General features: G+C 49.2%; 1 protein-coding gene across 3 annotated transcripts in view; it reads right to left on the reverse strand.

Annotated features, from left to right (window-relative positions):
- MEPCE (methylphosphate capping enzyme) overlaps positions 1 to 17,184 on the reverse strand; it is a 56,576-nt gene that overhangs the window by 27,432 nt on the left and 11,960 nt on the right. The window contains exons 1-2 of one of the 3 annotated variants that reach the window (XM_073623147.1): positions 5,359 to 5,511; positions 3,523 to 5,161 (exon numbers count right to left, since the gene is read on the reverse strand). In XM_073623147.1, the coding sequence (XP_073479248.1) occupies positions 3,523 to 4,797 (1,275 nt within the window). In that variant the 5' untranslated portion in view covers positions 4,798 to 5,161; positions 5,359 to 5,511. Of the gene's footprint in view, positions 1 to 3,522; positions 5,162 to 5,343; positions 5,512 to 17,184 lie in introns of those variants that run through there. The other 2 variants (XM_073623148.1, XM_073623149.1) reach the window with 2 other exon arrangements.

The raw sequence follows: 17,184 nt of genomic DNA on the forward strand, positions 1-17,184 counted from the left end.
CCCTGTAATGTGGTCATTGTATTACCACAGGCTTTTCTCCAGAACTGACCTTCTGAATCTGGCAGACTTGGTTGTGCGCTACCATCATCAAGGTTTTAAAGCAGCTGCCCTGGCCCTAGGTGGCCATCCCAACAGAATTCCACCACCTTTGCACAGACCCCCAAATGCAGTTCTATTCGGTGAATGCCAAAGACAGGGAAGACTAGAGAGACTGAATATACAACACATGTGCAGGAGGGGTCAGATACAAGCAGAGCATATAATAATCACACATCAAGGGGGTTAATTACAGAGCAATGTCAAGCATGGGGGGGGGGGGGGGGGGGTCTTGCTGGGAAGGGAGGGGGAGGGGGGGGGGGGGGAGCATATGCATTGGGTTTGAATACACATTACTGGGCTAGCATAGGCTGCTCATCCTAATGATGCAACCAGCCACCATATGGTTCATCCTAGACACCATCTTGGAGAAGGGAGGGGGGGGGTGGAAAAAGTGATTATTAAAAAAAAAAAAAATACTCCTTACTAAGTAAAAATTTTCAACGAACATTCATCTCCAACCAGCTAAGCCAACGCTTCTATTTTATTTTTATGATTTTGCAATCTCAGGATGGAAGTAAATCTGTAACTTCCTGTATTTATCTTTTGATAGAACTTATAGGAAGGAGTGATGGTTTGGGGGGGGGGGTGTTAGAACCCCAGTTAGACGTTTGTTGCTGTCTGGGCCTACAGCTGAGGAGAGCTTCATCCTCAACATTTGTCCCATCAGGAAAACCCCCCCAAAATGTCAGTGTTGTCACCAGAACACAGAGAAGAAATTCTCCCAGTGGGGACACCAACAACTAAGAGGACCTTCCTGTTGTATCTGAGGGACAGGAAATGAAGGGACAGAGATAGCAAACATACAGAGTTCTCCAGTTTTCTGCTAAATATACCCACAAAGCCACCCCCCCCCCCCCCCCAAGAATTAAAAAGCTTAACCTATTCCTCGCTCCTGTAGGCCCTCCCTCCTCCTCCTCTTCATATGACCAGTTCCCCAATGCTGCCCTGCTGGTCATGGCTCTCTGATATCACCAGGATGGATGGCTTTGGTCAGGGTCCCGTCCACATCCCGGGAGTGTTAAGGGCTTGTTCACACTTGCAACCGGGGGGGGTGGGGGCAGCAAAACCATGGGGTTAAGTTGCAGTTTTACCCCCCCAAAGTCCATTCACCTTAACACTAGGACATGCAACCACTCACAGCTCTACACACGGCCAAAGCATCATGCTTTTTTCAGTGGTTGGGAGGGGCCACTGCCAAACACCTAATGCAGTTAAATAGGGCCACACTGCAACCCCTCCCCACTGATTGCAATTATTGTTTTAAATCCGGAGGGGAGAAGGCGGCACCTTGCCTCCGGATCGCTTTTCAGAGCGTGCATGAACAAGAGCCCCCCCCCCATCTGCTGGGGGAGTGAGGAGTAGGAGACGCGTACTTATCCACCCACCTGAGCCAAATAAGGGATGGGGGGCACCTACGGGACAGGTAAGTGATATCCTATTCCTTTGCCCCCCCAAGCTGTGCTTTACCTGTACATAACTATAATATGTAGGCTCGGGAAGACCTTCCTAACATTTAGGATCCAGTTGGTAGTTTGCAACAATGGGGCTTCAACTTATCTGGCATAGTAAAAAGGAACATGCAATAATATATATATATATATATATATATATATATATATATATATATATATATATATATATATATATATATATATATATATATATATATATATATATATATATATATATATATATATACATATACATACATACACACACACACCAGCACTATATACAGTCCCCTCCGCCCCCATCCTGGCTCTAGCAGACATCCCAGGTGGAATAGCGTTTGAGGATTACAACCATGCCAGGGCACAGTGCCAATAAAAAGGTCCCCCCCCCCCCCCCCAATTCGGCCATGCACGATTTAGGCCCAGCTTCCCTTGTTGTGCTCAGTGCCATGTGACAGGGAAGTCACATGACAAAGTGAAGAGAAGTTAGGTTCCCCACTTCCTGTCTGTGCAGCAGGCCACCCATCTAAAGAGGTTTGGAGGGGGAGAGAAGGGTCAAGTGGGCTTTAAAGTGGTTGTAAAAGTTTTGTTTTTTTTTTTTTTTTTTTTTTAAACATGCATGTTATACTTGCCTCCTCTGTGCAAGAGTTTTGCACAGAGGGGCCCCGATCTTTTTCTGGGGTCCCCCAGCGGCGCTCCTGGCTCCTCCTCTTCTCGAGTGCCCCCACGGAAAGCCGTTTTCCGTGCGGGCGCACTCCCGAGTCCTGCTGCTGCATCCATTGACACAGACAGCAGGACTCGGCCGCCCCCCAACTCCCATGTCACTGGCTTTGATTGACAGCAGCGGGAGCCACAGCAGCGGGAGCCAATGGCTTCTACTGCTATCAATCCAGCCAACGAGGACCCGAGACAGCGGCTGGAGCTGCTCTGCTGCACTACAAAAGGTTTTACACCTGAATGCATTCAGGTGAAAAACCTTGAGGATTTACAACCCCTTTAAGATGTCCAGACGCCTAAACCTTTCCTAGGAGAGACACAGGAGCAGCCATTATTGACTTCTCATTTTTCTAATACTAGTTGCCTGGCTGTCACGTTGGCTTTGGAGCTTTGAGTCATAGACCTCGATTGGTTCCACCTTTCCTGAGGAACATTCCTGTTCCAAGTTGGTAAACCCAGAAACTATTGAAGCCAGTAGGCCACCATAGCAGCTGGATGAGGAACATTTTAGGAGGTGGTCATGGAGGAGGTCAATGTCACCATCCACTTAGGTCAGCGTTACCACACATGGGAGGTCAATGTCGCCATCCATGGGAGGTCGTGTTGCCATCTACGGAGGTCAACTTCGCCATCCAGAGGTCAGTGTTACCATCCACGGAAGTAAACTTCGCCATCCATGGAAGTCGGTGTTACCACACATGGAGGTCAGCATCGTCATCCATGGAGGTCAGCAGTGCTCCTCTAAGAAAACGTTTACTGTAAGCAACGTCTAAACATTTGGGTGCAGGTGGAGGCAGTGAGTGGAATCATACCCTGGATTCTTAAAGTGGACAACAGGTCCACTTTAAAGTTTTGATGGACTCGGATTCTGAGATTCCACCAAGGGTCACAACTCAAGCCGTTGAGACACATTGCTCTCATGCCATCAAATAGTGTCAGGAGTAAGACCTCATTGTGTTAGCGGAACTAGCAAGGACCTGTCCCTGTAGCCCAGTGGTTCCCAACTTTAACTTAGATTTAAAAAAAAAAAAAAAAAAAAAAAGCCCTCAAAGATACCAGGGCATTGATCAGGTGAGGGAAATCCTGAAAACATGACGTGTTGGACATACTTGAGGACTGAGGTTGGGAACCATTACCGTAGCCAGTGGGTGATAAACTGGCCACCATCCATCCAACCCCAGTTTTGGTTGACCACTACACTTCAAACAGTCATGGAACTACATAAAAATAAAACTTACCACCCTCCCCCGCTCACCTTGATGAACGCCACATTGTGCGGGAAGACACGGATCTCTTTGCTTTCCTTTCCAACCTCCTCCCCTGGAACAACCGGAGCTGCGATGGGGCCCCGCATGGCGGCCAGTGCAACAGGGAAGCCGCCACCACCGCCGCCTTTCGTGTACTCTGAGAGATAATGTCTTATGTTTTGCCGGGCGGCTCGTATCAACGAACTGTCAATGTCCAGCCCCACTATGAGCAAGGGCCCCAGGGTCTGTGCCACAGCCAGGGTCAGGTGGCCCACGTTGCAGCCAATGTCCAACACAGCCTTGCCCCGGAACCACTCTGGCCTCAGCACCCGAAGGCGGGGATCATCTGACCGGAACGGGTTTCGGTATCCATAGTATCGGCAGTAATTCCCGTACTGGAAGCGGCTCTTCTCTTTACCCTGGGGCCCCAAACATGGCGGCTTGGCCGTACCACCTTGAGGTTTGGCAGGGATGACCACACTGGCCAAAGTCTTGCCTTTCTCGGGGCTCCCCTGCCTCCCTTCAGATTTGCTGGAGGTCCTCCTCCTCTTGCGGTGCCGAGAACCCGACGAACACGAGCCAGTGGCTGCTGCCGCTGGCCCATCTAGTCCTTCGTTTTCCAGGGCAGGTAGTGCGACGACATCATCGCGGCAATTAATGGCAGTGTTGAGTTCATATGGCCGTAGCTCCTCAGGGATGGGCTCGGGCTCCTGGCCCAGCCCGGTTGGCCCCTTGGGGGTCACGTCCGTTGACGGGTGGTGCCGATGGCGGTGCCTTTTCCTGCCGCTCTTGAGGGGGGAGAGGAGGAGCTCCCCCTCGCTGGCACCGGTGTTAAGGCTCAGAGGGTCAGTAATGTCCCTTGGGATCAAGATCTCAACGGGGTCCCGGTTGCGGGAAGGGAGGGGTGAGGACTTGGGGGTCTCGGCGTTGAGCGTCCGGCTGACCTCCTCATCCATCAGGCTGTTGAGGTTGAGCGGGTCGAAGATGTTGCCCCCGAGGAGGAAGTTGGACGGAAGGACGGGGTCGCAGTCCGAGTTGACCCGCCTCCGCCGCTTGAACGCCACCGGGTGCTTGAAGCCTACATTGAAGCTGTTCCTCCTCTTCCCCTGGAAGCCGTTCCTCGGCACGCGAGGCGGCAACTGCTCCCCCTTGGCTGGCTTGCCATCCGGCAGCGGCGGAGGGGCCGGGGGCGGAGCCATGAACGTCTTTTCACCATCCTTGATAGGCTGCGGCGGCTGCTGCAGGGTCTCTGGAGAAGAAGCCATCTCTAGGAGTACCTCCATGGGGGCGTCAATGGAAGGCGTGGGGCAAACCGTGGCTACGTATCCCACATCCTGGGCCCCGGGCCCCTCCAGAACCCGACCCCCGAGCTGCTGGATCTCTGAGGCGGGGTTTTCACAAGCCACTCCCACTTCTTGAAGGGCACTTCCTCTCAAGCCACTCCCACTTCTTAAAAGGGCACTCCTACTTCTTAAGACACTCCCACTTCTTGATAGGTCACTCCAACTTCTTCAGGGACACTTTTACTTCTTGAGGGACACGCCCACTCATTGAAAGGCCACTCCCACTTCCTACAGGACACTCCCACTCCTTAAAGAGCACTTCCTTTCTTCAGAGCAGCTGTCAGTCACTCAGTGTGGGCGGGACCTGTGAAGAGAAATGATGTATTATTCATGAGGAAGGTGGTTAGAAAAGTTGCACTCCCGCCCCCTACAACCTCCTCCCCCCCCACCCCCCGCGCTGTCGCTGACGCTGACAGAAATGGCGGGGTGAGCCGACAGTTTATCCCGCCGGCTCCGCCCCCGCCTCACACACACTCTACCACACACCAATAGGCGCTCTACCTTCCCTCGCAGGCTGGGCGCATGCGCGCTGCCGACCACGCCCACCTCTAAGCAACCACCTCCAACACAGCGGAGAGCGAGCGAGTCTGTGTGCGGCTTGACGGCGCGCACGCCTTTATATAGGCATCCCGAGCCCCGCCCATGACACCGCCCCCTACCCCGCCTCCAAACCTCCTGGCCTGGCGAGCTCCCGTCACGTGACGCCGATGGACGCGCGGCGCAGGCCAATGAGAAGGCGGGAGAGGGGAGAGCCGCCCCCTTCCGCTCGTCCAATCACAGGTGTCAATGTGAATATAGGCGGCCGGGGAATTGCCTGAAAACTGAGGAACGGTGATTGCGGCTGGTGGGGAAGGGAAAGCTGCGCTCCATGCTGTAGAGGAGGCGGACTGACGCTGACTGGTGAGAGAGATCGGGCAGCGGCGAGCAGAATCGCCTCAGAACGAGAGAAAGTCCGGAGACAGGCGGACAGGACACCTATTATGAGGGCGAAGGGGGCCTGCGCGAGCCGCGGGGCATGCCGGGGGATGTAGTCACAGGCCCCGCCCTCCGTGCAGACGTTCTGGTGGCGTTGCTGAGTTCTGTGTAAAATGGCGGCGGGAGAGCCCGGGACCCCGGGACCCCGGGAGACCCCCAGAGGGCTGTGTGTGGGGGAGGGGACCGAGCCCGGGACTCCTCCTACAGAGGCCTACCGAGACCACCGACCGCCCCGAGTGTGTGTGTGTGTGCTTTACCCACCGCTCACACCCGGATCTGTGTACACCTACCGGGGACTGACACCTACCTCACCCTCCACCGGGGAATAACACCTACCTCACCCTACACCGGGGACTGACACCTACCGTCCTCTACAGTACAATATATACACCCTGTACAGTGCAATATATACACCCCATATACACCCTGTACAGTGCAATATATACACCCCATATACACCCTGTACAGTGCAATATATACACCCTGTACAGTGCAATATATACACCCCATATACACCCTGTGCAATATATACACCCTGTACAGTGCAATATATACACCACGTACAGTGCAATATTTACACCCCATATACACCCTGTACAGTGCAATATATACACCCTGTACAGTACAATATATACACCCTGTACAGTGCAATATATACATCCCATATACTCCCTGTACAGTGCAGTATATACATCCCATATACACCCTGTACAGTGCAATATATACACCCTGTACAGTACAATATATACATCCCATATACACCCTGTACAGTGCAATATATACATCCCATATACACCCTGTACAGTGCAATATATACACCCTGTACAGTGCAATATATACATCCCATATACACCCTGTACAGTGCAGTATATACATCCCATATACACCCTGCACAGTGCAATATATACACCCTGTACAGTGCAATATATACATCCCATATACACCCTGTACAGTGCAGTATATACATCCCATATACACCCTGTACAGTGCAATATATACACCCTGTACAGTGCAATATATACATCCCATATACACCCTGTACAGTGCAGTATATACATCCCATATACACCCTGTACAGTGCAATATATATATACCCTGTACAGAGCGATATATACACCCTGTACAGTGCAATATATACACCCTGTACAGTGCAATATATACACCCTGTACAGTGCAATATATACACCCTGTACAGTGCAATATATACACCCTGTACAGTGCAATATATACACCCCATATACACCCTGTACAGTGCAATATATACACCCTGTACAGTGCAATATATACATTCCATATACACCCTGTACAGTGCAATATATACATTAGGGGTGCGCATCTTCCCTGGCCTCACAATTCGATTACGATTATCCTGTCCACGATTCGATTCCGCGATGCATCACAATTACTGCACACTGTTTTCATCCAAAAAATTCAAGCAGTCAGAAGAACTCCCTTTTTTTATATTACCTGTTCTAAAAAAAAAAAAAAACTATGCATGTAGCAAAGTGTAAACACAGCAGACAACTTAAAGAGGAGCTCCAGACTGACCCCAAAATACTACAAGAGAGGATCAGAGACTGCAGATATGATACAGAAGATGGTCAGACACTGCAGACATGATATCAGAGAGGGTCAGAGACTGCAGACATGATACTAGAGAGGGTCAGAGACTGCAGACATGATACAAGAGAGGATCAGAGACTGCAGACATGATACAAGAGAGGGTCAGAGACTGCAGACATGATATCAGAGAGGGTCAGAGACTGCAGACATGATACTAGAGAGGATCAGAGACTGCAGACATGATACAAGAGAGGATCAGAGACTGCAGACATGATACAAGAGAGGATCAGGGACTGCGGACATGATACTAGAGAGTAGGGATGAGCTTCGTGTTCGAATCGAACCCATGTTTGACTCGAACATTGCCTGTTCGGTCGTTCGCCGAATTCCGAACGATATGGGCTGTTCGCGCCAAATTCGAGTGGCGCGTCACGGCCCCTAATTCACTGCGGCAGCGCAGTGCATTGCTGGCATGACCCGCATGCTTGGCCAATCACAGCGCCGTCTTTACAGAGAGCCGTAATTGGCCAAAGCCAGGGTGGCTTTGACCAATTATGGCTCAGGGGGTTTAGTACACGCCCCACACTATATAAGGCTGCCTGCACGGCGGCCCTGTGTAGTGTGTTCCGGGGTTGAGAGACAGATAAAGTCATTTGATTTAAGTTAGATAGAGTAGGCAGGCGAGTCAGTTAGCTGCACTTACAGTGTATTGTGTGCATATATATATGTATATATATATATATACACTGTATTCAGTTTAGCTAGATCCGTTACTGTTATTCTCTTCCTACTACTGACAGGCAGGCAGGTGTTTCTACAGTATTTACAGCTACCTGATGAAAATTGCTGGTGTTCTTCTGATCCTATTAGTCCTATTAGCTACAGTATTTACAGTTAGTGTAGTGCGTCCTCTGCACTGTGTGCACCTAAAGCTACCTGAAGAAAATTGGTGGTGTTCTTCTGATCCTATTAGTACCGCAGGCAGCTGCAGTATTTACAGTTAGTGTAGTGCGTCCTCTGCACAGAGTGCACCTAAAGCTACCTGAAGAAAATTAGTGTTCTGATCCTATTAGTACAGTACCTCAGGCAGCTACAGTATTTACAAGTTAGTGTAGTGCGTCCTCTGCACGGTGTGCACCTAAAGCTACCTGAAGAAAATTAGTGGTGTTCTTCTGATCCTATTACTACAGTACCACAGGCAGCTGTAGTATTTACAAGTTAGTGTAGTGCGTCCTCTGCACAGTGTGCACCTAAAGCTACCTGAAGAAAATTAGTGGTGTTCTTCTGATCCTATTAATACCACAGGCAGACAGCTACAGTATTTACAGTAAGTGTAGTGCGTCCTCTGCACAGTGTGCACCTAAAGCTACCTGGAGACAATTGCTGGTGTTCTGTTCCTATTAATGCCACAGGCAGACAGCTACAGTATTTACAGTTAGTGTAGTGCGTCCTCTGCACAGTGTGCACCTAAAGCTACCTGGAGACAATTGCTGTTGTTCTGCTCCTGTTAATACCGCAGGCAGTTACAGTATTTACAGTTAGTGTAGTGCGTCCTCTGCACAGTGTGCACCTAAAGCTACCTGAAGACAATTGCTGGTGTTCTCATACTAATAATACTACACGCAGGCAGTTGATTCTGCTAGCTGCAGTATCAGTATATATATACATCCCAGCTTTGTGCAGCTACATCTCACTGCAGCCCATTAGTATGTCTGGAAGGCCAACAAGGAGAGGCAAAAAAGTCACAAGCCAATAAAAGAGGGCAAGCAGGCTCTGTGTCTAGAGGCAACAGTGCTGGTCATGGAGACGGTGCATCCTCATCAGCACGTGGCCGTGGGACACGCTTGTCCTTTTTTTTGGCAGCTGGCCATGTTTAGCCGCAACATGCGGAAGACTTGGTAGAGTGGATGACCAAGCCGTCCTCATCCTCCTCATCCTCTCTCACCCAGGCTCAGGGTACTTTGTCTGGCAAAGCAGCTGCCAACGCGGCCTCTTCCCTCGGCTAAATGGCATCAGTCACTCCTTCCCTAGCCCCACCATGTCCTCCTGAGGAGTCCCCCCCCGAACTGTTTGACCACAGTCTTGGGTACATGCTCCAGGAGGATGCCCAGCATTTTGAAGGCTCCGATGATATCCAGCTAGAGGAAGGCAGTAACGTGTGCCCAGAGAGAGGGGGTACCCAAGAAGGACAGCAATCTGGCAGTCATGTTCCCCCAGCTGCAGCATACTGCCAGCTTTGCTCCAGTGATGAGGAGGGAGGGGATGATGAGGTCACTGACTCCACGTGGGTGCCTGAGAGGAGGAGGCACATCACCAACGAGGCAGGATGCCCTCCAGGGGCCAGCTTAAGGGCAGCACACCGACTGCATCACACCGCAGAGCTCCGCATGTGCAGGGCGCTGCTGTCTCTGCGCGTTATTCCAAAAGTTCTTTGGTGTGGGCCTTTTCTGAGATGAGTGCATCAGATCCCACCGCTGCTATTTGCAACATATGTGTCAAGCGTATCTCTCGTGGCCAAAACATCTCCCGCTTGGGGACCACATGCTTTACCAGACATATGTTGACCTGCCATGCAGTTCGTTGGCAAGCGTACCTAAAAGACCCACACCAAAGAACAAAGAGGACCTCTCCTTGCTCCTCATCAGCTGGGATCTCCAACCCCACTATACCTTCAGTCCTCTCTGAGACCTGCACTGAGAGGAATGAAGGTGTAGAATTAGGTGTGTCACAGTCAAGTACTTGGGGGCAATCTGCTATCGGTACACCGATGACAGATTGTACCAGGCAAATTTCCCTGCCCCAGCTGCTGCGCCGCCGAAAGAAGTTCGCTCCCAGCCATTCACATGCCCAGCGAATGAATGCTAGCTTGGCTAAATTGCTAGCACTTCAACTGCTGCCTTTTCAGTTGGTAGACTCTGCCCCCTTCCGTGAGTTTGTGGAATGTGCGGTTCCTCAGTGGCAGGTTCCCAAACGCCACTTTTTCTCACGAAAGGCGATTCCGGCTCTCTACCGGCATGTGGAAGGCAATGTCTTGGCCTCGCTGGATAGGACAGTCAGCGGTAAGGTGCATATTACCGCTGACTCATGGTCCAGAAGGCATGGACAGGGACATTTACCTTTCTTTTACCGCGCACTGGGTGACTCTTCTGGCAGCTTGGAAGGATGCAGGACAGGGTGCAGTAGTGTTGGAGGTTGTTCTGCCACCATGCCTCCAAAATACTACTAGTGGTGATTCTGCCACACCTCTCTCCTCCACCCCCTCCTCTTCTTCTTCCTCCATGGCCTCTTCCTGTGCTGATTTGACTTCAGAAAGAGCGGTGCTCCTTAGGTGTTCAAGGGGCTATGCAAGCATGCAGGCCAAAAAATGCCATGCGGTGCTTGAGCTGGTGTGCTTTTGGGACAGGAGCCACACTGGGGCAGAGATTCTGTCAGCTCTGCAGGGGCAGGTTCAGAGGTGGTTGATGCCATGCCAGCTTAAGGCAGGTATGGTGGTTTGCGACAATGGCAGCAACCTCCTCTCCGCCCTCCGATAGGGACAACTGACCCATGTGCCCTGTTTGGCTCACGTCTTTAACTTGGTGGTGCAGTGGTTCTTGGGCAGGTACCCGGGCTTACAGGATGTCCTGAGGCAGGCTAGGAAAGTCTGTGTGCATTTACGCAGGTCATATAATGCCAGTGCTCGGTTGGCTGACCTCCAAAAGGAATTTAACCTGCCCAAGAACCGCCTAATCTGTGACATGCCCACCAGGTGGAACTCAAGTTTGCCATGCTGCAGCGGCTGCACACGCAGCAGAGGGCCATCATTGAGTACCTGTGCGACTATGGCACCAGGACAGGGTCAGGGGAGCTTGTTTTTTTTCCCCACGCCAGTGGCCCATGATCAGGGATGCATGCACTGTCCTGTCACCATTTGAGGAGGCCACGAGGATGGTGAGCAGTGACAGTGCATGCATCAGTGACACTGTCCTCCTTGTCCACCTGTTGGAGCACACGCTGTGTGGAATAATGGACAGGGCACTTGAGGCAGGAAGAGGAGGACTTCCATAGCTCTCAAGGCCTCCTTTATCCAGACAGTGTTCCTGCGTGCCCGCCGATCACACAGGAAGCGGTGGAGTCTGGCACTCAGCATCAGCAGCAGTCTTTAAGGGATCATTTACAGTCCCAAGAAACCCATGGACTTGTACGTGGCTGCGGATCATGTCGTCCTTAGTGACCCAGAGGACTCCGGATCGAATGCCTCAGCAAACCTACGCTGCATGGCCTCCCTGATTCTGCAAAGCCTGCAGAAGGATCCTTGTATTCGTGGTATCAAGGAGAGGGATCAAAACTGGCTGGCAACCCTCCTTGATCCACGTTACAAGAGTAAGGTTGCGGACCTTTTATTGCCATTGCAGAGGGTGAAACATCTTCGGGAGGCCTTGCAGAAAGGTCTGTGCAACGCGTTCCCAGAGACTGGGAGGTTACAAACTCCTGTTCCTGGACAACATGTTGCTGAGGCTTTGGTCAGTCAAAGAAGGAGCGGTGGAGAAGGTGGCCGTCTGACCGATGCGTTCAGACAATTTTTTAGTCCGCAGCCCCAAGGTATGACCAGTTCCAGCAACCATCGCCAGCATCTGTTTTACATGGTGCAGTAATACCTAGGGGCAAGATCTGACTTGGACACCTTTCCCACCGAAAATCCTCTGGGTTACTGGGTCTTGAGGATGGATCACGGGCCACAGCTTGCACAGTATGCAATTGAGCTACTGGCCTGTCCTGCATCCAGCGTTCTTTCGGAACGCACATTCAGTGCTGCTGGAGGTTTTGTAACCGATCACAGGGTGCGCCTGTCCACCGACTCGGTCGATCGACTGACCTTCATAAAAATGAATCAGTCTTGGATCACCACCAGCTACCAAGCACCTGATGTAACCGAATAATTTTTTTTTAAATGTCAGATCCCTTCAAGACTGCTTATGCTGAAGCTGAGTGACTATCCTGTTATGCTGAGTGACTATCCTCTTCCTCCTCAATGATCACGCTGATAGCTTGTAAGAATATTTTTGGTTCTGGGCGCTGCCACCAGTGGCTAAGGTTTAATTTTTCAGCCCCAGTTTAACAGGGGCGTGAAATTACAATTTTTGATGCAATATTTTGCAAGGAGGGTTTGTTGCTGCACGCAACTAGAGTATTTGTGAGGGGTTGCAGTGTTGTAGCACCAGTGCTTAAGGCCCAATTTTTAAGCCTCTGTTTAACAGGGGCATGCAATTACAATTTTCGATGCAATACTTTGCAGCAGTGCTAGTTCCTGCGCTCCAACTAGAGTATCTGTGAGGGGTTGCAGTGTTGTGGCACCAGCACCAGTGCCTAAAGCCCAATTTTTCAGCCCCTGTTTAGCAGGGGCGTGTAATTACAATTTTTGATGCAATATTTTACAGGAGGGCTCATTCCTGCTCTCCAACTAGAGTATCTGTGAGGGGTTGCAGTGTTGTGGCACCAGCACCAGTGCCTAAGGCCCAATTTTTCTGCCCCTGTTCAACAGGGACATGTAATTACAATTCTTGATCTAATATCTCATAGCAGAGCCCGTTCCTGCGCCTACCAAAAGTAACTGTGAGGGCTTACAGTGTTGTGGCAACACCAACACCTAAGGCCCCAATTTCTGCAGAGTATATAGGGCAGGACCCTAATTTCAAACATCTAACTTACAAACGACTCCTACTTGCAAACGGAAGGAGACAACAGGAAGTGAGATGAAATCTACCCCTAGGAAGGGAAATTCTCTCCTGTAATAGTTAATATGGGAAAAACGTGTCTCCTCTCCACTGATGTTTATCACCAATCCTTGTTTCACTAAAAACCCCAAATTGTCAAAAAACATTTGTCATTGGGACAGAAAGTGAGGTGAAATCTTCTGAAGAGGAGCACAGACAGCAAAACAAATGTCACAGGGGTGATAATCCTTCCCTATGTTTTCCAAAAAGCTTAAAAATAGATTTTTTGGCTGGAGCTACACTTTAAAAATGTACCAGTTCAAAATTACAAACAGATTCTACTTAACAACAAACCTACAGTCCCTGTCTTGTTTGCACCGCCTGTATACTGCTGTTTAGAGGGCCTGGGGCCCCACACCTTTCCTTTTTTTCATTTGGGTGTGGGGTTCCCCTTAATATCCATAGAAGACCCAAAGGGCCTGGTAATGGACTGGGGGGGTACCCATGCCATTTGTCTCACTGATTTTCATCCATATTACCAGGACCCGACATTACATTAAAGCCGTAAGCAGTTTTAAATGACTTTTATTCCTTTAAAAATGACATTTGGTGCAGGGACTGTTCTAAGCACGGGAAACACACGCCACTTTACAGGCATACTATAGACACCCCCCAGGTACGATATTTAAAGGAATATTTCACTTCTTTTTTTCATTTTAAGCATCATTAAAATCACTGCTCCCGAAAAAATGGCTGCTTTTAAAACTTTTTTTGCATTGATACATGTCCTCTGGGGCAGGACCCGGGTCCCCAAACCCTGTTTAGGACAATACCATGCAAATGAGCACTTTTGATTTCGAACGTTCGAGTCCCACAGACTTCAATGGGGTTCTAACGTTCGTGCGAATTTTCGGTCCGTTCGCAGGTTCTGGTGCGAACCGAACCGGGGGGGGGGTGTTTTGGCTCATCCCTACTAGAGAGGATCAGAGACTGCGGACATGATACAAGAGAGGATCAGAGACTGCGGACAATGTCCCCCCAAAGACAATAAGACATACATAAACCATAATTAATGTTGAAATGGTATGGTCATGCTCATTGGTCACTTTAAGGTTTTCATAATTTGGCAAATTTGCAGTCCACATAATGGTGCATCAGATATATGATATATAATATGTTATATTATTACTAGTAGTCAGTGGCGGCTGGTGCTCAAAAAAAAATTATTTTTTTTTGGGGGGGGGGGGCAAGCAAACTGAAAAAAAAAAACATAAAACGCAGCAACTATGCCCATCAAACGCAGCCACTGTGCCCATCAAATGCAGCCACTGTGCCAATTTAAATGCAGCCACTGTGCCATCAATTGCCGCCACTGTGCCCATCAAGCGCAGCCACTGTGCCATCAATTGTCGCCACTGTGCCATCAAACGCAGTCACTGTCCCATCAATTGATCAATTGCAGCCACTGTGCCATCAAATGCCTCCACTGTGACATCAAATTCCGCCACTGTGCCCATCAAATGCTGCCACTGTGCCCATCAAACGCAGCCACTGTACCCATAAATTGCCACCACTGTGCCATCAAAGCAGCTACTGTACCCATCAATTGCTGCCACTGTGCCCATCAATTGCTGCCAGTGTGCTCATCAATTGCCGCTAGTGTGCCCATCAATTGCTGACACTGTGCCCATCAATTGCCGCTACTGTGCCCCATCAAATGCTGCCAGTGTACATCCCCCAAGTAAGTACCTGATGATGATGATGATGATGATGATGACGACTCTCGAGCAGCCTGTGAGGGGGACTGGAGGACGGAGGACAACCGCAGCCGTCTGGTGTCTCGGGTCTCCCACAGCAGCCTGTTGGATGGTGGCAGCATGTGTGTGCACACAGTGTGAGGTGAGCCAAGGAGGAAGGCTCTGGGGAGTCGGGACTGGGTCATGACTTATTGGGAGTTGGGGACACTCGCTCCACGTGTCTCGCACGTTGACGCCGGGCGGCTGGGGATGCCGTCAGCGGGGGGGGTAGGGCGGGAAAAGAGGCGCAGCTAACGCCCACGGCTCCTTCGGCTGCTTTCGGTTCATCGGCAGGGCATATAGCGGTGCGCGGGTGACGTCATCATATAATCGATTTATGCAAGTCGTAGCATCGATGCCGCATCGTGGGTGGTCGAATCGCGATACATTGATGCTATGATTAATTTCAACACCCCTAATATACACCCTGTACAGTGCAATGTATACACCCCATATACACCCTGTACAGTGCAATATATACACCCTCTACAGAGCGATATATACACCCTGTACAGTGCAATATATACACCCTGTACAGTGCAATATGTACATCCCATATACACCCTGTACAGTGCAGTATATACACCCTGTACAGTGCAATATATACATCCCATATACACCCTGTACAGTGCAACATATACACACTGTACAGTGGAATATATACATCCAATATACACACTGTACAGTGCAACATATACATCCCATATACACCCTATACAGTGCAATATATACATCCCATATACACCCTGTACAGTGCAATATATACACCCTGTTCAGTGCAATATATACACCCCTTATACACCCTGTATTGTGCAATATATACACCCTGTACAGTGCAATTTATACACCCTGTACAGTGCAATATATACATCCTATATACACCCCATACAGTGCAATATATAGACCGTGTACAGTGCAATATATACACCGTGTACAGTGCAATATGTACACCCTGTACAGTGCAATATATACACCCTGTACAGTGCAATATATACATCCGATATACACCCTGTACAGTGCAATATATACACCCCATATACACCCTGTACAGTGCAATATATACATCCCATATACACCCTGTACAGTGCAATATATACACCCTGTTCAGTGCAATATATACACCCCTTATACACCCTGTATCGTGCAATATTTACACCCTGTACAGTGCAATTTATACACCCTGTACAGTGCAATATATACATCCTATATACACCCCATACAGTGCAATATATACACCCTGTACAGTGCAATATATACATCCTATATACACCCTGTACAGTGCAATATATACACCCTGTACAGTGCAATATATACATCCCATATACACTCTGTACAGTGCAAAATATACACCCTGTACAGTGCAATATATACATCCAATACACCCTGCACAGTGCAATATATACACCCTGTACAGTACAATGTATACACCCTGTACAGTGCAATATATACACCCTGTACAGTGCAATATATACATCCCATATACACTCTGTACAGTGCAAAATATACACCCTGTACAGTGCAATATATACACCCTGTACAGTGCAATATATACATCCTATACACCCTGTACAGTGCAATATATACACCCCTTATACACCCTGTACAGTGCAATATATACACCCCTTATACACCCTGTACAGTGCAATATATACATATACATACTTCCTATGATTGGATACAGTACCTGTTGTCACCCATGTAGTGATACCATTGTCCATACTTCCTGTGATTGGATACAGTACCCGTTGTCACCCATGTAGTGATACCATTGGGTCCATACTTCTTATGATTGGATACAGTACCCATTGTCGCCCATGTAGTGATACTATTGGGTCCATACTTTCTATGATTGGATACAGTATCCTTGTCACTCATGTAGTGATACTATTGGGTCTATACTTCCTATGATTGGATACAGTACCCTTATCACCCATGTAGTAATACCATTGGGTCCATACTTCCTATGATTGGATACAGTACTCGTTGTCATCCATGTAGTGATACCATTGGTTCCATACTTCCTATGATTGGATACAGTACCCTTATCACCCATGTAGTAATACCATTTTGTCCATACTTCCTATGATTGGATACAGTACTCGTTGTCATCCATGTAGTGATACCATTGGTTCCATACTTCCTATGATTGGATACAGTACCCTTATCACCCATGTAGTAATACCATTGGGTCCATACTTCCTATGATTGGATACAGTACTCATTGTCATCCATGTAGTGATACCATTGGTTCCATACTTCCTATGATTGGATACAGTACCCTTGTCACCCATGTAGTGATA

The sequence above is a fragment of the Aquarana catesbeiana genome, linkage group LG03 (assembly GCF_042186555.1).
Source record: "Aquarana catesbeiana isolate 2022-GZ linkage group LG03, ASM4218655v1, whole genome shotgun sequence".
Lineage (NCBI taxonomy): Eukaryota > Metazoa > Chordata > Amphibia > Anura > Ranidae > Aquarana > Aquarana catesbeiana.